The following is a 22524-nucleotide window of genomic DNA, read 5'->3' as shown; positions in this document are numbered from 1 at the left end:
ATAAATAAACAAAAAAAAAGAAAAAAAAAAACAAAAGAATATAGAATTGAACACTTATTCCATGCCCGCTTGCTTTTATCGTGTGTCGTGGAATCTCTTTAAAACCAGCATATCATTCGTAAGCTATAGACAAAAGTCGGCGAAAGAGACAGAGATACCAAAAGAGAAAGAGAAGGAGAAAGAACATTGGATGACTGACTATCATCATCATCATCATCATCATCAGAATAGCAGTTGTCCGACAGTTGACCGGGCATCGTTAAAACGCTTAGCACGTTTTTAATTATGCCAACGGATGGTGTATATATACATTCATACATACATATATATAGCCCCAAAAAGGGGGCGTGTCTTGGGGGCATGACGCCCTTTATTTTCGGGTACATGCTTCAAGTGCCACACTGCGATTTCCACTTAACTTTAGTTCACCTTTTTTTTCCCCCATTGTCTGGGCCATTCGTCACAATGCAAATTGCAGTTTTGTTGGAAAGGAAAAACTACAACAGAAATTGTATGGAAATTTTTTTTGGACAGGTAAAAAAGGTAAAAATCGTTACGGATTTTAGGAAATAACTAGAGTGATACAGAGGGAAAACGCTTACAGAAAATAAATCATTCAGAGTTTACAAAAAGATCTATATATTGGTAAGTTTCTAAAGAGTCTTTTAATTACTTTAATATCTTGGCTCTTTACTTAATATTTTTTAGTAAAGATTTCTCTACAAGTAACAACTATTTAATTCCCTATAAATTCTCTCGCTTAACTACAATCAGTAAAAAATATAAACTCTATAAAACGCGCAAAAAAATAGCAAAAAAAAAAATAATAATAATTTAGCAAACACAAAAACTGCTGCAGGATATGAAAACTAAAAATAAAATCTAGACAAACTCGTTGCAGAGGTCTGGCCTCAATATCTCTTTGTAAATTGTCCTGCGGCCATAGACTGTCCACCACAAAAAATAAAAGGCTTTACAAAATAAGACAAAAAAAAAACAACATTTTAAAAAAATTGAAAAGGAAAATAACACAAAAACGCAGAAACCTTTTTTTTTCTCTCCTTTTGGCAATTATTGAGTTTGGCTTAGAATTTGCAATTTGGCGAGGAGTTCAACATGTTGCACAAAGTCTGTGATTTGCCGGTTGCAAGTTGCCAGTTAGCCAGTTTGTTAGTTGCCTGTTGCCTGTTGCTTTCTTGGCTGCTGCCCCAAACTGGCCGCTGGCAATTTTCACAGATTGTCAAGAAAGAAAGAGAAAAATAGGGGGGGCTGTGAGTTGTGGAAAAACTGCAACTAAATTCGTCAGACATCCGTCAAGTGTCCCGGACTCCTGTGGGTGCATCTCCTGCCCCTGTCTGGGCCAGGTTTAGAAAAGCTTCTCTATTGACAGAAACCATAATTTGTTTGTCTAGTGTGACTGGAGGAGGGTGGAGTGGCAATTGCCAACTTCGCTGATGGCTTAAATATTAGATGGAGTTTTTCTTTTTGTTTTTGGTTAGTTACTGTGTGTGCTATGTTTACGTTTATTTTGTTGTATTTTTCTGTGGCCAACAAAAACTGTTGACAGTTATAAATGATGGGGTTGGCTTTCGGTGAGGCCCGAGTGGCTCAAGGAAGTGGCTATCGGAGGAGTGGACTTCGAGTGACTGGTAGCCAGGCCCCCTAGTGAGTACTTAAGTGTACCTAATCTGGATGTCAAACTGTACCACGGAAGTATAAAGTGTACAAGAAAAGGAAATTATTTCACTGGAAGTTCAATTACTGAAGAAAATAGATTTGTATTTATTTTTAAGCATTAAAATGTTAAAAAATAAATTATTTATAGAGATATAGCCCACCTAACCTATACACAAATTAAACCAATTAAGGCTTCTGAATATTATTAAATAATAAATTAATATTCAAAGTGTACCCTCTTTCCCACAACTTTGCGGTACCTAAATTGGCAGCCAATAAAATAGTAACTATAAAGTTTATGCCATAACTTGGGAACATTATGGCGCAACAATAAAAATTGTACCGCAAAAAAAGAGAGATAATAATAAAAGTGCCTAAATGCCTTAAATTAAGTGCTAGGCTAGCCAAACCTAAAAAGCAATTTTCAACTATCAGCAACTATTAAAATATCTGCAATTTGCATTCATTTCACCTTCAAAAAAAGACGGCTACCACCCCAATATTTTTGTACCCTGCCATTATAACGGCACATAAATGCGCTAAATAACTGCAAAAGTTGTAATTTGATAGCAAAAAAAAACAAAAAAAAAAAACAAAATCAAAATCGAATAGAAATCATGGCATTTAACCCATATTAGCCATGGCAAATTGATTTCGTTGCTATTCCGCCCATTTCTGACACAACAACCAAAACTAAAAAAAAACAAGAAAGAAAGCTAACTTCGGCACGCCGAAGTTTATATACCCTTGCAGATAGAACTTCTGTGAATAGGAATCCATACAATATTAATTATATATATTTGTGTTAAAAAACAATGAAGTAATACCTGCTTTCATTTCATTCACCTATACATATTATATTTGCAATTTTACAGTCACAGATTTGCATTTTTCCTCTACATCAAACGATCGTTTGTATGGAACCTATATAGTAGTATAGAACCTATAGTCGTCCGATTTTCATGAAATTTGCCACAAAATTTAAGACTTATATAAAATGGCTATACCTCAAATTTGATGAAAATCAGCTGAAAACTGAAAAAGTTATAAATTTAATTGTATTAATTTCTCGATCGTTCCTATGGGAGCTATATGATATAGTAGTCCGATTTTCATAAAATTTTATACAAAATTGTAGAGTATAGTAAGATCGCTATATCTCAAATTTGAGCCAATTCTATTGAAAACTGAAAAAGTTAAAAATTTTTTTGTAAAAATTTTCCGATCATTCCTATGGAAGCTATAGGATATAGTCGTCCGATCCGGCCCGTTCCGACATATATACGAGTGAGAGTATATAGAAGGCTAACTACAAAGTTTCATTCAGATAGCTTCAAAACTGAGAGACTAGTTTGCGTAGAAACGGACAGACGGACAGACGGACAGACGGACAGAAGGACAGACGGACAGACGGACAGACGGACAGACGGACAGACGGACATGGCTAGATCGACTCGGCTGTTGATCCTGATCAAGAATATATATACTTTATATAGTCGGAGGTGCCTCCTTCACTGCGTTGCAAACTTCTGACTGAAATTATAATACCCTGCAAGGGTATAAAAACGCCAAAAGACTCCGGGAAACATTTATCGTTTATCGTTTTTTTATCGCCGAGCAGCAAATTTCCTTTCAAGATAAACTCAGAGAGACAGAGCAAGCAATGGCCATAAATTACGCACTTAAAGTTACACTTACACAAGATAAATGTGGCTAGATCGATCGAGATCGATAGATAGGCATCGATTGAGTCCAAGTCTGGGGCTTTCACTCTATAAATAATATAATCAATGCAGCAATTTAATCGCCAACTTTAATTGTAAATATTTTTGCACGACACAAAAAAGAGTTGGCACACCATAAAAAATAAAAATAAAATACACATACACACAGCTTTTAATGGCGCTGGCATTATAATAATGCTCTGGTAATAGTTCGATGGCCATAGGCGTTATGCCGGACCCACTGCCATATAAGGTCCTTTGGCTGTCTTGACATGGCCAGCAATTTTCACTCGAAGCATTGACAGGTGGCCAGGCCAACCAGCCAGGCCAACCAGCAGCATGCAATATAAGCCCAAAGGAGCAACCTGGCCAAGAACAGGTGGGGATCTAACCACAAAAAAAGGTATATGTCCAACGGAAGTTGAGGAGAAAAAATCAGCATTCTCTCTGCCTTAATGTTTGCTCACCTGCTAAGCAAGCAAATGGGAAGTAAATATGAATATGTACTAGCCAGAAAAGTCTAGAATATTGAGGAACTTTGGTGAAGGAAATATATTGATTATCTACTTACAGGTAGGCTTTTTTAATACCCTAACTTGGGTGTAAAGTTCAGAAGGAAATAGTGGAAAATATGGACTTGGTAAGCAAGCAAATGAGAAATAAGTATGTTGAAGTAAAATATATAGATTTTTTACTTACATGTAGGTTTTTTTAATACCCTAACTTGGGTGTAAAGTTCATAAAAAAATTATAAAAAATATGATCATTCTAAGGTAGCAATATTTAATAGCAAAAATCTACTGATTTTCCTCTATAATATAATACTCTAACCTATATATAATTAATCATAAGAAAATACTGAAAAACTTGGTCTATCTAAATACAATTTACCTTTGCTTTAAGACATAAACTAATTTAGAAATCAACTCACAAAAGGCCCCTATATCGAACTCAGTCTAAGAACTTCGTAAAAAATTCCCCTGAATCTATAATGCCATCATGCGGGCCAGGTTTTCTCTTATATACATATATTCTTTTTTTTTATCACACCGCTGTTTAAGTATCTTAAAACCAGATATGAGTTACTCCTTGGCCAGATGCTGGAAGTGCATCTCCGAAGGTCTTAACTGCCAGGTGCTCTGATTGTGTTTGCTTGGCCCGGCATGCGTGCTGCTGATGATGATCTGCAAAATGGTCGTCCCTCTGAGTACAGAGATTTTAATTAAATTAAACTTTACTTTGAGACACGTGTCAGAAGGAGAGGAAAGGACAAGAGACTGGCACACATCGATGGGCTGGACGTACGATTTTAACGACAATTTTTTCTGTAGGCTGCTGGTGCTGCTGGTGCTTTTCTTATTCAATTAAAGTTGGTCCTGTTCTTGATTTTTAATTGCAAGAAAAATGGTTTCCTTTTCAGGTTTTGTACTCTAACGCAAAGGATGAGGCCTTTTCCTCTAATTGATTGCCAGAGATTTGAGTATTTGTGGCCTATGTGGCTGTGAATATTTCAATTGGTTTACCTTGAGGTTGACCAAAAGGTTTCCAAACAGTTCGAAAGGGCATTCAGGGAAATTGAATGAGAAATAGTTAGAAAATAGTAGAAAATTTAGTTTGATTAAAAAGAAAATAGTTCAAAACAAATGTTAATTACTGAAAAAGTTATCCAGAGTTTAAATATATTGAATTTTATTTACATATAAAGCAATCCAGACTTTAAATATCTTGACTGTGTCCTTAATATTTCCCCAAAATCCCTTTTGACTTCATTCAAAGTCCTTTAAAAATTGACCTGACTTTTTTCCAACTAATTTTCCCCCTCACTTAACCTGACCCACATCTCAAGATTTTCCTTTTTTTGGCACATAAATAACCTCTTGCACATTTCATGGGGACTCACTATGCCATTTGATACCATTTGACTTATTCACTCACACTCTCTCGGAAAAAAACAAGAGCGAATCTATCGTGTCTGGGTGTATTTTATCCAAGGAAAAACATGAACCCACGTTAAGCCGTAACCCCGGACTACAAAAACTCGTAAACCTAACACAATTTGGTCACGATTTTGGGGGCGACGCACACGCCAAAAATTCATCAACATGCAAAGCTCTCTCTTTGCCAATCAACCAATTTGCCTGATAAGAAGCGTTTAGCTGAAAACATGCGCCAAATTACATCAAATTTCTCACTGTAATGTGAACACAACTCAACTCAACCTATCCTCTGGCCAAATGGGAACTAGTTTTTATGGCTGCCGACATAAATCAAAAGAGCGAGAGACCTTTCCCCCTACATGCCACATTTCAGGGACAATCGAAGTTTTGTGACGCGTCACGCAAATCTCGATAGCAACGCACTACACGCAGCCTTGCCAAAACAATTTCCACTTGTCCAAACAAAAAAAAAATGAAAAGGGAAAATTTCATTTGACGTGCAGAGGGATAGCTGGAAATTATCTACCAGAACGCTAGCATAAATCCAGAGAAATCACAAATCATATTACGCCCAACCGCGATTCGTCATTGGAATGATTTTCCATCATTTCGGGCTTCGCATTCCCATTCCGATTCCCATTCCACGGGATTGCCTCATTGTAATTAACGCGACGACAATCAAATTCCAGCCGACAAATGTCGCATGATTGATCCGAGGCATCAGTCCAGAGACTGAACTTTTGATGGGAGCCAATGGCCAATGGCCAAGAGGCTGCCCACCATTTGGCCTTTTCCAAATGCTCGAGAGACCCACGGCCCTCGGCCCTCGGTGTCTGTTGCCCAACATAACATGCCGCATCACAATTATCTTCATCAGCCTCGTCATGGCAATCATCATCATCAATGCGATCCATCTTGAGTATCTTTGGGTCTCTTGTCGACATGGTATTTTTATCAGTTGGACTTATCTTACCTTTTGAACTTGGTCAAAAAAGGTAGAAGGGAAATGTAGAGCAACCATAAATTAAGAGTAAAGATGATGTGATCATTGGGATGAGTTTAGGTGAAGGAAAATGATCTTCAAGATATTTTATTGGCTTCTAGACCGACCTGGGAAATAATTACTTGGGGAAGAGCTTTAAATTAGCAGATAATAATGTTAATTCCCAAAAAAATATTGTTTTAAACATAATTTAAAGAGAATAACTTCTATTATAAATGGGTTACCAACTTAAGAATTATTTTATGTTATATGTTAAGAATTAATATTCATATTTCAATGCAAAGCTTTTAATTGAAATTATATTATATAAATATATAAAATATAATATAATATATAATATATTCAAAACATATTTTCCCCCAAAGTATCCCATGCTTATGTATTTTTAGTATCTCAACGATAAATATATAAAATACAATTAATATATTATATTATATAATGTATGAAACATATATTTCCCTACTCTCCACACTTTTGTCCATTATTCGACCAAGAGCTTTCAGTATTCGTCTTATAAATTTTATGGACCTGTATGCATTTTAAGTATCTAACAATAAATATATTATATATAGTTTAATAGCTCTGAAACATATATTCCCCACTCTTCATACCTTTTCCATTATTTTTGCAAGAGTATTCACTATTACCCCTATATCTCTCATAGAACTATATGCATTTTAGTACCACAACGATATATATGTATATATAACATATAAGTCTAATATAAATACATATATAATATATATGACGTATATATATCTCCGATTTCCATACCCTTTCCCTGATTATCCATTATTTCCCCAAGAGTATTCACTATTCCCTCTTTATATCTTTTATAGACCTTTATGCATTTTAAGTACCTCAAACGCCTACGAGATGCCATATGGTTTTTCTGTCTTCCATCAGGGTTTTAACTGATTGCTCCACATATGAACGCTCCATAAGACCAAGATGATTTACAGTTATGACAATTTTAAGTTGGTTCATTAGTGGCACACACACTCTTACACACACCATCAGAGTCCGTGCCTGAATGTCTGTGTTATGATTGAAGATGATTACAGAATGTCTTGTTATGGCCACATACAGACCCCCCTTTTGCCCCGATCTCTAACCATTTGTAGTCGTCGTCGTCAGCTGCTCATCTGGATCTCCTCTGCACTTTAATTAATAGCCACTGTCAGCATTTTTGAGTAAAGCATCCGCCAGAACCCCTTTCATCCACAGATTTGAGTTGCATTTAAGTAGCTGGCATTATGGCCATAACTAAGGAGCTAAATTATATCCAACTAATGGCAGTTTATGTGGGGGATGTGTGCATTTTGTTTCTTTTTTTTAACATTAATTGAATGATTTTTACTTGCTTGGTATTCGAGAATCGTTTGGCTTTTTCTTTCTTCTTCCTGAACATGTCTGCAAAATGTTGCAATAGAACTTTCTCTATTTGGCCAAGGCAAGTTTTTCTTTTTATTCTCGAAGGAATGTTAAGGGGAGCTTAGAAGAAGAATTTCTGATTATTATCTTTAATCGCGTGTTGATCGAGGGATTTATATTGTAAAAGAATACTATAAAGTGTTATTATTGCTATATAATGTTAATTGGAAAAGTTTGCTGATTTTGGGAGAGGTATTTCTATGGTAAGCATGTGTATTATCAAATACACTACTTTATTATTACATTTTAAATATAATAAAATGTCATACTTTATTGTCAACTCAAGGACTTAAGCCTGTAGTTCCTTAAAAAATAATTAAGACTTTACTAATTACTTTTACTTGTCAAAGAAGCTTGAATACATTTCACCTTGTACCAAAGGTGATCTTAAATTTTATATCCGTTTCTTTATTTTTATATTTCCTGTCTCCCCAGCTATAAACCCCTTTTTATTGGCACATTTCTTAAGTGTTTATTTCGGTCATTCTTTAAAGGATTACCGCAGGACATTATCTTTATGGTCTGGATCCTTCTTAATGAATCCCAATTTGATTACCAGCTGCCTGCCGATGCTCCATAAACCTTTAACAACTTTGTTTTCCAACTAGTATATATACCTTTTACCATATACTGATATATGTATATATATACCTTATACAAACCCGATTCGACCCACACGCAGACAGGACAAGTCTCTGGCGGCTGCTCCTCTTTTCTTCACTCAGTTTGGAGCATAAAATTTATGATTTGCCTTTTATTTTTTTGTCGCCAACAACAAAAAAACCCGTTTCCCCAGAGCCAACGAAGCCTTTCCATTTGTGGACTTTGTGCGCCTGCGTGGCTTCTTTTAAGCCACATTTCAGTGCAGATTTTTTTAATTAAGTCTTGCTGTCGGGCCTTGGCGAGGTGTTAACTGGCGAAGGCAATTTGTAGCCCCCAGAATTTCGATTTCGTTTTCGATTTCAATTTAAATATATTGGCAAACCACTTAGTATGTCAGTCAGCCATCTTTTTTTCTCGGGTTCGACCCTAATATTTCTGCTCAGAGTTATGGAGCTTCTTTATGTGACTCTTGTCTTGGCCATTGTCTGGACCAAAAGGCAGACACAATGGGCATTATAAATTCATCAGACAGACTCAGTGGCTTACATATGCGAAGCGAGTCCTGCATAATGTATCTGAGAGTATCTCAAGTATCTGTAAAATGGCGCAGCACTTCACAGAACAATACAATGCAAAAAAAAAAGGAAAACAGCAAACAAATGCTGGAGAAAAGGATTTCTTCGTCTGAGGTTGACATTTGTGTGTTTGTTGTTTGGCTTGGCTTCCCTTTTGTTTTTAATTGTGTCAAATTTTTGTAAGGCTCGCAGGAGTAGGGTTTGGTTTTTTATTTTCCCTTCACAAACTGGAGCACTGCTGCGGTGCACGTAGGTGCAAATGAAAGCCACTTCATTGAAAGAATCCTGTGGCAAAAGCCTAGCAAAACCAAAAGGAGGTTCGAGAAGGGGATTTTTTTGTATGTATGTTATATGCTCCTGTCAGGGCAAGGAGCGTTAGTTCTCTGATTAAAAAAGGACAAACAATATGGTTGAATATGTATATAACATGTGTGTTTCAGTTTTATGCTCCAGTTCAGCCAACAAAAATGGGAAGCACTTGAAGGGAAAGAGAATACATAGTTTTGGCTAACAAAAATTTGTTGAAATTCACATGTTTCTATATACTTGTTGGATATTATAATTTAAGTCAAAAGCTTAAAAAGAAGTCAAGGAGTCATTTTCGACCCTATAAATCATATATATTCTTGATCAGCATCAACAGACGAATCTATCTAATTATATTTGATAGAAATTAAAATTTTTTACATTTTCACAACTTTTTAAGGTGTCATTTACATCTTGAAATTTGTTAAAAATTTGCAAAATTGGAATTTTTTAATTTCTTAAATTTAGTAAGCAGATTTGTTAACCTTGTAAAAACTAGCACAGAACAGCTTTCCGAATTTAATTTAATGCATTTTTGGCTGAGTTATGAGTTTTGTAAAATTTGATTTGTCAAAAAATTTGTCATATTTTTAAATATTAATAAGAATCCATTGAATTTATATTGGTTTTCGGATTGAATTTATATATAAAATACTTCTGCATTACAAAATACTGCAATTAAATAAAATAATGAATTAAAGAATAATACAATAAATACGGAAGAGATATCAAATTTCAAATCAAAACAAGAGTATTATTATTTGGACTTCGGAATGTCTGTTCCCATTTAATTTTTTATAACAAAGACAGGGTATTGCATCTGAGTCTGAAGCTTAAAGGAGTCAAAGGAGTCATTTCCGACCCTATAAACCATATATATTCTTGATCAGCACAAAAAACTGCGTCGATCTAGATTATGCCAGACGAAAAAATAAATTTTCAAAAATTTTCAGCATTTTTTTAAGGGGTTATATCATTAAAACTATCAAAAATTTAATTAAAAATTTTAATTTTTCAAAATCTTGAATTCAGTAAGCAAATGTTTTAAGGTTATAAAAACTAGCTTAAAACTGCTCTCCGATTTGTAATTAATAAATTTTTGGCTTAGTTATAAATGATCCAAATTGAACTTTCTAAGCCAATAGGAAGGGTATACAAACTTCAGTTACTATTAAGTTAGTCAGCTTCCCTTTTTGTTTCTACTCAAAATGTTTTAATTGAAGTCTCAAAAAAATGTGCTTTTAATTCTAAAATACTCTTGGATTTATTTTTTATTTTTGTTAAAAGTTATTTCTTTTAATCTATGTAGAATAGGAATAAATCCCTTAACTTAATCACTCTAAAAATTCCCCCAGTATTTTGTCAAATATTTTCAATAGATTCATCCAGCTCAACACTTTTGGTGTAAATTGTACAGCTACATATATATTTAAATATATATATTTTTCAATACCCAACCAAACAGAAGTCAGTTCTACAAAAAATACAAAATAAATTCATAAAATCCGGCATTTGAAGAGGGGAAGGCCCCGTAAAAGGTGTCAACCGAATTGTGAATTGCATTTTTGGGGTGCGGTTAGCCGGAGTTATTAAAGCCAAATGGTAAATGTTCAAGTGGTAAAATTGTAAATGGTTAAATGGTAAATGGCTTGTGCTGGCCGCCAACTGGACTGTCATTTAATGTCGACTGGCAGTAATTAAATATTTAAACCTATTTAACTGGACCGAAGGCTGTCAGGCAAAAGTCAGAGCCAAGCAGCGCATTAGCATTTTGTTAACAATTCCAAAGCATGAAAATATATTTCGGAAAAACAAAATAAGCGTGTGTGGGCGTAACTTGATTTGTGACATGAAAATCGGTAGGAGTGACTTTGTAATAGAGTATTTTCCGGCCTCAAATTCAAAATTGGTTAAATGAAAACATTTTCTATGTCTTGGTAAATATTTAATTTTAAAGCTGCAACTTTTATTCTTGGTTGTCACTTGGATTTTTCCTTGTCATTGGCTACATTTACAGGACATTGTCTTGTTTTGAACAAAACACTTGCCATGTCCTTATCGCCCTTGGTCCAGAAAAGCTGATGAGAGGGGGAGGAAAAGGAAGGATAAATTGTTTTCCCATTCTCTGGTAATTTTTATGGATTTACACGGACACGCTAGCTTTTCCTCAACCCTCCCACATTACTTTCCTGTATCATGTATTGTTTGTCTGTGCTTAAGTAACCGGAAGTAGATTTTCCCTTTGGCCCCGACGGCAAATTAATTGAGTTGAAAACGATGCTGCTTTTGTTGCTATTCCTTCACTCAGATCCGTGTAAAAATAAATAAATAATCGTCATCAGCTTAACATATATTGGTTATAAATTGAACAGATCGAGCGTGAAATATATAAAGTGGATTATTGTTTTAATGGGAGAGAGTGAGGGGAAAAAAATGGCAGAAATGGCAAAATCAACCAAAGAGCTTGCTTTATTTATATATATATAAATATACTATATATATTAAGGCAGAATTTAAGGGATACTGGGTGGTTGGTTGGAAAATCCAATGAGAGATTATCTTCAGAGCTTAACAATGAATTGTTGTTTCTGATGATGATGATGTTGATAACTGACTGAAAAGGCCCACATAATAACTTAAAGTAGAGTAGTTTAGGGATTAGTTTTGTAAGGGCTTTTGAGTGATAAATGTTCTTGCAAGTTCACACAAAATAGGGGAGAAAATAAGAATTAATACGGGTAAGAAAAACATACTTTAAGAAACTAGGCACAACATTATCCCAACACAGTTTCCTTAGCATCCACATATCTATATTCCCAATATCCTACACAGTTTTCCCCATTTCCTTCCGGCAATCATTATCCCTTTTGCCAAAGCGTATCTCCCTCAAATTTTCGTCCTATTTCGATGACGTCAAAACCATTTTGGTAGCAAACAGATTACCGACAGGGCCAATGCCCGATTGATAGCTACATGTGTAGTCAAGTGGGGAGGGGAAAACCCATTGGACAGACTTTCCACCCACTGCCTACCCTTTTAACCCACACAATCCAGCAGCCCAACCGAAAATAAATTAATCAAAGAGCGCGAAAGGACAACAGTTTAGTTCGTGACAGGAAAGAGGCGGAAGGATTTCAGTTTTGCCTGTTTAGGAAATCGTAAATCCATTAAAAGCCTCATTTAGAACGCTTTTGACGCATTTAGGGGGCGGGATTTAGGATTATTTGTAGGCCCCCAAATTGATTCGTTCCCAGGACTTTTAATTGTAAACGAATTCCGTAATTGATTGTGCCCTCTTATGACTGCTGGCTGTTGGGCTTTCCACTCAGTTTCATTTCAAATGGAAAACAGATTTTCCTGCCACCCCTTCGCATAATGGGAAAGGCAAGAAAAGGCCAAGAAAAAGGACTGACAGAGGCTGGAAAAGGATTGAAGCTTGTGTTTTGTGTTTTTCATGCCTTTTGGGGGCTTTTTGGTCTAAACGATTATTTCAGCAAAGAACGTTACGAATTTCCAAGTTAACTCCTTTCGGCATTTATTCTCTGTCTCTAATTCGTCCTTTCTGTTTTTGGTTTGGGTAATTGATTTCCAAAATTACAAATTTTGTATGCCAGATTTTTGTTTGCACACAATTTCAACGTGATTAATTTTGAGAAAAAGATTTGCTTGATGATTGACAAGCCAATGTGAGATGTGAAAATTTATAGATTAAGGTCGAAATGAATGGAATCAATGTTTAATACATTTTAGTGGCTTAAAGGAAAATATTAAGAGTTGCCTTTGGCTTTATGCAAATCGTTTTGCAGGTGTCAAACTATTGTTATTATTTTATATTGGGGATTAGGTATTTGCAAAAGGATTTAAATCATTATTAAATACATTTAAGCTTTAAACAAATGCATTTATTTTAACAACAAAGAAGTTTTTATTGTTTCTCTTTTCTGATAATAAATTCCCATTGAAAATATATTTTAAATGAACTCCAACTACAAATATAATATATATTTATTTCTTATACCTACAACCCTATGTGCTAAACCCCGTTGTAGCTGTAAATAGCCTTCCATTTTCTATATTTTTCTTATGATCCGATCATAATCTATCCAATAAGCATTAATTCACGCTCTCACACGGCGCCATTATCATTAGCAAAGCGACCTATGAATGTATCTGGCTCATCACTCGGGGATACAGATACATTTAGCTACAAATGCTTTTACAGATACATCTCACAGACAATCGTCGTGATGTGAGCTAAATGCAATCCAGGCAAACAAGCTGCTAAATTTCGCACGCAGCTCTCAAAAGGCATTTAAGCACGGATGTCTTTTACGTCTACGTCTCCGTCTCTTGGCTAAAACCAAAAAGATGCTGACAACGATGATGATGGCGAATGGCAAAGGCGGCAGGAGAGGATTGGTGGAACAAAGGCGAATGATGGCATCACACAGCCAAAGAAAAACGAGAGCAATCAAGGACATTTAGTACAAGTTACAACCTTGAAATACCCTTAAAAATTATAAGAGAGTAGTATACTTTTATAAACGTTTGGAAGGCTTCAAAAATGGTTTTTTGAATGCTAAATATGTCCCAACAATATATAGATTTTTAAGATGGCAAAATACATTGATATATTTTTCTAATCTAATCAAGAAGAAACATTTTCTGTCTCCTCAATTTCAGGAAACCCCTCATACCCCACAAGTACTCAGTATATTAAGCAAAGAAAATCGGCGAGTCAAAGAAAAACTGTAGCAAAAGTAGCTACAAGATACACATGTATCTGCCAGATACCACCAGACAGTGTGAGGGAAGTGTGAATTATCCTGCCTCAAAAGTATTTAATGCGCTTTACACATGGGGCAAGCAGGCAAAGAAAACGAGAGAGAATTTTGCTAAAAATAGCAGAGGTTAAAAATCATCATCAAGAACAAACATTGGAAACACATAGATAAATGATCATTACTCATCCAAAGTAAACACACAGAAGTATATATTGTGGAAAATCACTCAACAAAAGCAGTTGGAAAATTAATTAAAGAACGTGAAAATGCAACAGGCTGACCCTCTTCCCGTTTGCAGTTCAAGTTATTAAACATTCTTTTTCGGTTCTTAACTTTTTTTGTATATTTTTTTAAGCAGGCATTACAAATTACACAACTCGAATAAGAACTGGTTTACCTTTTCGCCTCAAAACGAAGCCAAAGAAGCGATCTACCTGACGTTGTTAACCATCTTTTCTGAGTTACGTTGCAGGTAGAATGCGGGTATTCCTCTTTCTCTCTCTCTTGTATTTTCTTCTCTCTCTTTTTTTTTTTTGTTGTGCCAAGGACCTCCTGCTGTTTTCCCTGGTGGTTGGAAATTGTTTTCTTGGCGCAACAGGATATGCATTTTTTTTCTCCCCTACTCAACTCTGCTCTACAAATTGAGTGTGGAGTTCAAATGAAGACATAAAAAAAATATTGTTTGACCTACATGAGGCCAGAAAACTAAAAAAAAATATAAATAAGATAAACTTTTAGGAATATTGGAAGTTTAGCTTAAAATTTGCCAGTCATTTTGGTATATTTTAGGGTAAGGAAATACCTTTTGAGAAATATCTTTTAACTCTTTGATGATTGGATCATTGTTTATGATTTCAAAAGCCGACGGATATTGAAATATCTTCAGAATGATGTAAAATAATATAAAGGAAATATATTTTCTTAATATTCGATTAAAAACACTTGTTAATCATGGTTGAAACTCTCCCTATTTTATAATTTCCCCTTTATTTCTATACCTTTTTTTGTTTTTATTATATTTATTTCAAAATTACTATAGAAAACCTTACCTTTCCTCCAACTTTTAGCTCATATCCCATTCCCAGCGGCGTCTTGAGCTGTACAGGACACACAAATCCTATATTCCGATGAGGAATTTCCACTCCCGTCTGATGTTTCCTTGTTGTCACCTTCCTGGTGGGCGTTGCGGCCGTGGAAGCCGATGAGGTGGTATTTTCCGCCACACATAAATCCTCGCCACCATGAACTGGGAACTTGGAACACTCCAGGTTTTCCGGCCATTCGAAATTGTAGGTTTTCATGAGTTTCTCACAAACTCGAGCGGATTCGCAAAGTGATCGGCAGGGCGGTATGGGACGTTCCAAAATAGTGCAAACGGGGACATATAGGGAGCACAAAAATAATTGCAAGTCATCGCTGCAACCGATCTTCACGAGAGGCGCAAATTGATGCACCTCCAGGCCGGCTTCCTCCTGCTTTGTATGACCAATTAAATTTGGCATTATGGTCATATTATAGGGTATATTCTTGCATATCGAAATGGTAATCGGTTCACAGCGATTGTGATGAGGTAAACCATCCAATTCGGTTCCAGAACTTGACATTAAGCCGCCGCCACTGCGATAATAAGGACTCGCATCCAAAGGACTCTGGTCATAACGCTGAACGCCCTGAATTAGGGCGGGTAAAATGAACAGGATTTGCAGCCACATTTTGGAATCCTTCCAGTAAGACTCTGTCAAGGTTATAATCCTTTAATATTCCTTTATTATTTAGGAAAACTTTATTTTTTAGAAAACACACATGTTGCTCTACGCGGAACACGCACTTTTATTTTTCTTTGATTATTATTTATTTTTATTTTTTGTATTAATTTATTATTTATTATTTTGTTAGATATCTTTTGTTTAATCAACTTCACGCCCACAAAACACTTTATACCGGTTAAACATTTGCCGCCGGCAAATATTTGTGTTTGGCCTTAATTAGCAAATAATAAATATATATATATATTTCGCCTTAGCTTTTTCTCGTTATGCTTTAGCTCTTTATTTATATTCTTTTTTACTTATTTTTCTTATTGACCAACGGTTAATATTTATTTCTTATCTTTATACTCTTATTTTCTTATTACTTTTCAAAACTTGAGAGCTCAATTTTATATTATTTCATCAACTTTTTTGTATAACTTTTGTTTTGTTTACAATTTATGTATGTTTTTTTCCTTGCTTTTGTTGATATTTTATTCAAATTTCATTTCACTTATTCCAATTTTTCTTATTTTCTTTCAACAAATGTTGACATAGATCTTAAGTACCGTTTATGGCCAATTATTTATCTCATCTTTATCCACACTTCTTCGAATAACACGCGAAAATAACCGTAAACACGACCGAGAATTGTAACCGTATTCGAAGTCCCACACCTTTTGCACGGTGACTTTACGCCAAAAGTCGCGAAATAACGGAGCCGGAGTTCGAATTAAAAACAATCCGCGAGCACAACCGCACGGCAGGGCAAACGCTGACAAACTGAGGAACTGAACAACTGAGCCCGCCATGCGCTGACAAAACTGAGAGACTGAGGAATTGAGCCCGCCATACGCTCACGCACACTGAGAGACTGAGGAAGCTGAACCCGCCATTCGCTGAGCAACTGAGAGAATGAGAGTAAGAGAGACCAAAACACACAACAAGTGCACTGCAAACGAAAACTAAGGTGTGTTGTTAATGTAAATATACAATGTCTAGGGTTCCTATTTAAGAAACATTGAGTTTTAAAGAAAGAGGCATAAATTTCTGTAATAAATTTACAACAATATATAATTTATCACAAATAAATGTTCTACTAAATATAGGGGTGAGTTTTCAGGTTCCACGTTTTCAGTGTACTCTCTCTCGCTCCCACCATTACTATGGCCTCTTTCACTGTGACTTTCTCTCTTCAGCAATGCCTCTTGCTGTGGCCTCATGGGGGCGACCTTGAATTTGGCGCTTTATAAAGAGAGAAAGAGAGAGAGAGCTACTAAGAGAATAAGAGTTGTAATTCAAAGACAGGGTCGTTATGCCATTTGTTTTGGATGCTGTTTCCTTTACACTGCCTGCTCTTCTTAATAATATTTTGCTCTCCTGTTGATTAGCTTAGAATAAAAGGAAACAGAAAAGCTAGGACAAAAATAACAACAAATGGTAGAATTTTATAGAATTAAATTTATTAAATTAGAATATTATTAAGCTGTAAATAGGGCTAATATTTAAGGTCCAAATATAATATTTAATATAACCAAATAAAATGTTATTGCTGTTGAAGAAAATCCAAAAACAAAACCTTAAGAAAACTGAATTAATTTAAATTTAAATTAGTTTTAATAATTATTTTAAAATGATAATATTACCAATGATTTTGAAAAACAAACAAATTAATTTAAACATAAATTTTAATATCAAAAACTCCATTTAATTATTTAAATTATTATTATTTAATTATTTATTTTATTATTATTTATTTAAAATGTATGTATTTCAAAAACTCCATTTAATTATTTAAAGACTCTGACCCAAATTAGAACACCTGGCAAGTTAACTGAATTGACAAATTTAACTAAAATTTCAAAGAATTAAAAACAAAACTTAAGCTGTTTTTTTGTATAGGTTTTTCTGTACTTGTTTAATTCCCTGGTCTTATCTTTACCATCGCCTCTTATCAGTTCATCGATGACCGTTGCTTTTCTCATTGTTCTCTTGATCTCTTAATGTCTGTTTCCGCTAGTGCCGTTATAGAACATTAGCCCTCTGACAATTACTCTTCCCTCCCCCCCGGTTTTTTTTGCTCCATTTCTGTGGAGCATATTTGCACGCGTTAATTTCCTTGATTTGCAACGACAATTTTTTTATCACCATCCATTTCTTTTTGCACTTGCATTTATCATTTATCTTTATCTAATATCTCTATCGTTTTTGTTGTTTGCATGCCTTGGTTGCTGCTTGCCTTTTTGTGCCGGCAGTTAATTAAGTCATTAACTTGCGTTTAATCTGAGCTTTAGCATGAGTTAAGAGAACTTATGCCGGGAATTTCTCTAATGACCCCGAACGGAGGTAGAGGGGAGAGGGAGGGAGGTGTTTTGAGCATCTGCCGCCAGTCAATAAACTTGTTATATTGACAATAATGATGACATTAGAGGAGGCTCCCAAGTCTTTTGTCTTTGTCACCTGTGGAACCCTTCCTCCGATCGGGGGACTCGCTCTCTTCGTCTCTTAGCTTAACATGTTTTCCTTCAGCAGCATAAAATTGGCGCTCTGGCTCTCACGATGCTCTCTGGGATAAACAAGTGTTACCGGTTTAGCCGGCAGTGTTCGATTCTATGGCTTTTTCTCCGCTCTCTTTTTATGCTCGCCCCATCTCCACCTCCACCTCCATCGGGTTCTCTCTTATTGCCTATTCTTTGCTTCTACACTTCGTCGGCTTGTTTAATAAAAAGCGCCAAAGTTGGGGACGCATAAAAAGGGTCTTGCATCTCTGTCGCTCTTATGGTTCTTCTTCTGACAATGCATACACTTTAAGAAATGGGAACTAATTGTAAAATTAATAAATATATTTATTTATTCTAAATTACGCTTAGGCGCTGTTAAACAGTTTTGTGATTTGTTTAAAAAATATGGAAAATGCCCAAAGGATTCGTGCGGACTCAAAATGTGGTCGAAAAGTATGCTACAAAAAATTGCATATATAATACAAGCAAAGTTGGCCAATAAATTGCTATTATTTAGATTCATTTTAAATTAATTTTAAGTGTAATGTAACATTTTAAATTATATATAAATTTTAATTTAGTTTAAAATCAGGAAAAAATATTCAAATTCATGAAAATTATGTGAATTATTATCACACTTCAAAAAGCTTCGTTTTAAGTTAGCTAATACATTTTTTGTCTATTTAATTTTTGTTTAATCTATTTATGGAAAGCTCTATATAAATCCTAAAGAGTTTTTAAAATATATAACTTTTTTATAACTAAAAGGTTATTCTACTGTCAAATAAAATATATATATTTTTTAAGAATTTAAAATATGTGTAATTTCTTTTCATTATCCCTATTTTCTCGCACTGTACGCCTGTCTTGGCTTCTTGCTCCATTGTTGTTGTGTCGGTCGGTTTCCGTTTTGGCTCTTATTGTTGTTGTTTCTACAGTTGCCGCTCATTTTATGTTTACAAGTGAACGAACTTTGACGTTATTCCGTCTCTCTTTCACTCGCATTACCCCCTCCGAGCTTATCCCTCTCTTACTCTGTCACTCTCCCACTCGCTTGTTAGAAAGTGTTTTTGCTGTTTTTGTTGCTCCTCTCTCGTGTCTCTTTTTGGAATATGTAATTTAATGTAATTAAAATGGAATAAAGGCGAGGAATAATATCCGAATGCAGATGAACTTCGGTAAGATAAGCGAAAGTAAAATTGAATTTGCTGCCTGTCTACTTCCTCTTTCTCTTTCTCACCTATGTTTTCTTATTTTTTTTAGAGTAATTGTTTTTAATGCAAGTTAATAAGGTGTTTAGAGATATATGCTCTTAACAGAGTTAATTATGATAATTATGAAATAATAAGTATAATTTGGTTGAGTTTAATTACAGGTAACTAATATAAATTGAATTATTATCAAGATTAAGTTTTTTTATATAATTTTCAGCTTTATTAAACAATAACAATTAAACAAAATATTAGTATTATACACTTTAATTCCTGCTTAACATAACCAATCAATTTTACTGAAATTTTGTTGAATTTGCAAACACTTTAAATGTACCCAAAAAGTATGCTATTAAAAATTACACCATACAATAGAAAGTCTATATGGTATATTTAAGACCTTTTACTGAATAATTCACTTTATATATAAGTATTATTAACCAATTAAAACCATAAAAGATTATGAATTTATTTTTATTATAATTAATTAGTATTTATTATTTTAAAAGCTATATAACTCTTCTAGAAAGTTATGTTCTATATATATAATATTTTCCCAATTCCACTTTATATATTTTAATGAATTTTTTCTAAGTGAAATATTTTTTGTTGTAATATTTTATTGTGGTTAATTTTGGGGTTTGCCTAGGGTTTTCCCTCCTGATTTCTTTCCCCAATTAGACTGATTAGAGTGGTCCTTGTTTTCCCCTTCCTTGAGTAACTGCTCAAGCCTGCCCATCCTAGGAAAAAAATAAATAAAGGCTGCCCAACTCATTTGTAGCCAAACAAAATGCGAGGGATAAACAAATCAATCCGTAAAGTTCAGTCATGTCTCGAATGGCAAGCCAAAAAGTAAACAACCCCCCTCTGGACCCACATATGTGCGGGCTAATGCAAAAGGGACTTTGGCCCTAAGCCATAAAAAGGGTTTTCAGTTACTTACATAGAAAAAATACAAGTATTTACTTTTTGTCTGACCTAAGACCCAAAACCCCACCGACTTGAGTGGACGTCTCAAGACACATTAGTGGAAAAAAGCTCCACTTTTAACCCCAGAAAGGTCACGTGGCAGGAGAAAACTTACGCCACACACAGAAACCAAAGTGAAATGTCAACTTTTAACAGTATTCTTACCAAAATTCAGAGATGCCAAGGGTTTGGGTACATAAATATTCAGGGGAGGTACTTAGGTTCTTGGTAAAGAGTACCTAAAATAGTGTACAATTAATTGTTTGATATAGAGTGTGAGAGAATCAAACGACTGTGAAGATATTAAACTTTTTTTTAAGCTAAATCTTTAACTAGTTAGAAGATCTTATAATAATAAACATAGAAAACATAGAAACAAAAGATTGTTTTATATGGAAGTGCTATACAAACCCTTCCTCCTTTTAAAAGCTTTAAAAATGTGTTCAAAATGTATCTTGCTGAATTTTAGTATCTTTAACATGGCATTGCTTACTTTTAGATACATTTTTTTAAACGTAGTATACCCATTTCTTCTAATTCTTATACCTTTTATCGACACTTGCTTCTAATTTGGGTACAAAGGAAAGGCTTACGTTGTACCTAAACTAGAAGAAAGTGTACCTACCCTTCACATCACCAAAACTCCAGCTCCTTTTTCGGAGTTTTCACTTCCCTCTAATTAGATGTAAAAGCCCTTGTCCAGAAAGCCCCTCAAGTGTATCTTCTCTTGATTAAAAGTTTACAGTATTTTGATTTGGTTTTTGCAACTCGAATTTTTACAGATCATTTGCTGGCATTTTGGGCAATCACAAATGCCTTTAGCGTTGTATACAAAAATTGCCCAGTTTTACCCGTAAATTGTAATAGCTTTTCCCCAGCACAGATTGTACTCATAAATAAAACATTTATTTACTTAAAAACAGCCAAAGGCCAAAAGCTCAATTACGTTTTTTTGAAAAATTGCCAGCGATATGGTTTGAGTTGGAAAAAAGGATGGAATGGGGATGGAGATGGGAATGGGCTTTGAACTGGACATTGGTCAAGCATCGTTTGCTGCAATCAATCAAAGGGAAAAACGGAATCTCATTAAGTTTGCCGGATGCCCTTCAAACTGTTGCATGACATGGCGGGATTTCAGGGGTGACATGGAAGTATTAAAGGGTGGACTAAAGTTATGGATTTGTAAAATTTTAAATCCTATAATTAATCATAAAGATTACTAGCTTGTATTAAGAATCTTTTAAGTTTGCATGGCATGACTTATTCTATGATAGTTTTACTCGTTTTTTTGTTTAAAGAAATTTATGTTTCAGTCATTTCCCTAAGGCAATTGGTATTCTCCCAGAGCTGGCCAAGAGAACCGCTTTAAGTGCTCCTCCCAAACTATCAATAAACACTTCCTGCCACATTTGATTTGCTTGGGATAACTTATAGCGCAATGCCCCTCCAAACAACCTCATCGCGCTTCACCATCTTTATGACCTCTCCAACCGCGCACATAATTAATTGCACACCCGCCCATCCATCCGCCCATCCGCCCACTCCCCCTTGCCCACTTGCCCCTCGAGGCTGGAGGTCAGGAATACCGGAGTTCGTTGCGGTTCTATTTGGTTAAGGCTGCCCCCTTGACTGACTTCGTGGTTTTTGGGTTCGTTCGGGACGTTCGCTTTTGGGCAGCGGAAATTTGCAATTCGCTGGGCGCAGGCAATGCAATATACCACCTACTCCCCACTAGCGGGGGGAGGGGTAGGGAAAGCTGGAGGGGTAGGGGAAGCGGTAGCCCTGGGTAGAATCTGGCTAACCAGCATACGCTGCGTATGCGTGATAAATGTGCAGAGCCGTAGGCGTGGCAATGCATGCACTTAAAGTATTTGCCAAATGGTAAACTTAACAAAGAGGTAAGAAATTATTACAAAAATATAAATAATAAGATAAAATAAATACTAAATAAATAAAATATATCATAAAGATTTAATTTCTTCAAAATATTTATAAAAAAAGATAGGAAACTAACTTCGGGAGGCCTGAATTTAAAGGATGGTATGGTAAATC

At 35.1% G+C, this 22524-nt stretch overlaps 1 protein-coding gene across 2 annotated transcripts in view; it reads right to left on the bottom strand.

The window, feature by feature from the left end:
- Nucleotides 1-22524, bottom strand: part of fz (frizzled class receptor) — a 134042-nt gene that overhangs the window by 98454 nt on the left and 13064 nt on the right. The window contains exon 1 of one of the 2 annotated variants that reach the window (XM_020954087.2): nt 15093-16606. The exons of the other annotated variant lie outside the window; for it this stretch is intronic. Within the exon in view, the coding sequence (XP_020809746.1) occupies nt 15093-15755 (663 nt within the window). The 5' untranslated portion in view covers nt 15756-16606. Of the gene's footprint in view, nt 1-15092; nt 16607-22524 lie in introns of those variants that run through there. 2 annotated transcript variants of the gene reach the window in all.

The sequence above is a fragment of the Drosophila serrata genome, unplaced genomic scaffold, assembly GCF_035046125.1.
Source record: "Drosophila serrata isolate PLE 108 unplaced genomic scaffold, ASM3504612v1 contig_217, whole genome shotgun sequence".
Lineage (NCBI taxonomy): Eukaryota > Metazoa > Arthropoda > Insecta > Diptera > Drosophilidae > Drosophila > Drosophila serrata.
Note: the sequence above shows the minus strand (reverse complement) of the source record. Positions and strands in the feature narration are given on the sequence as shown.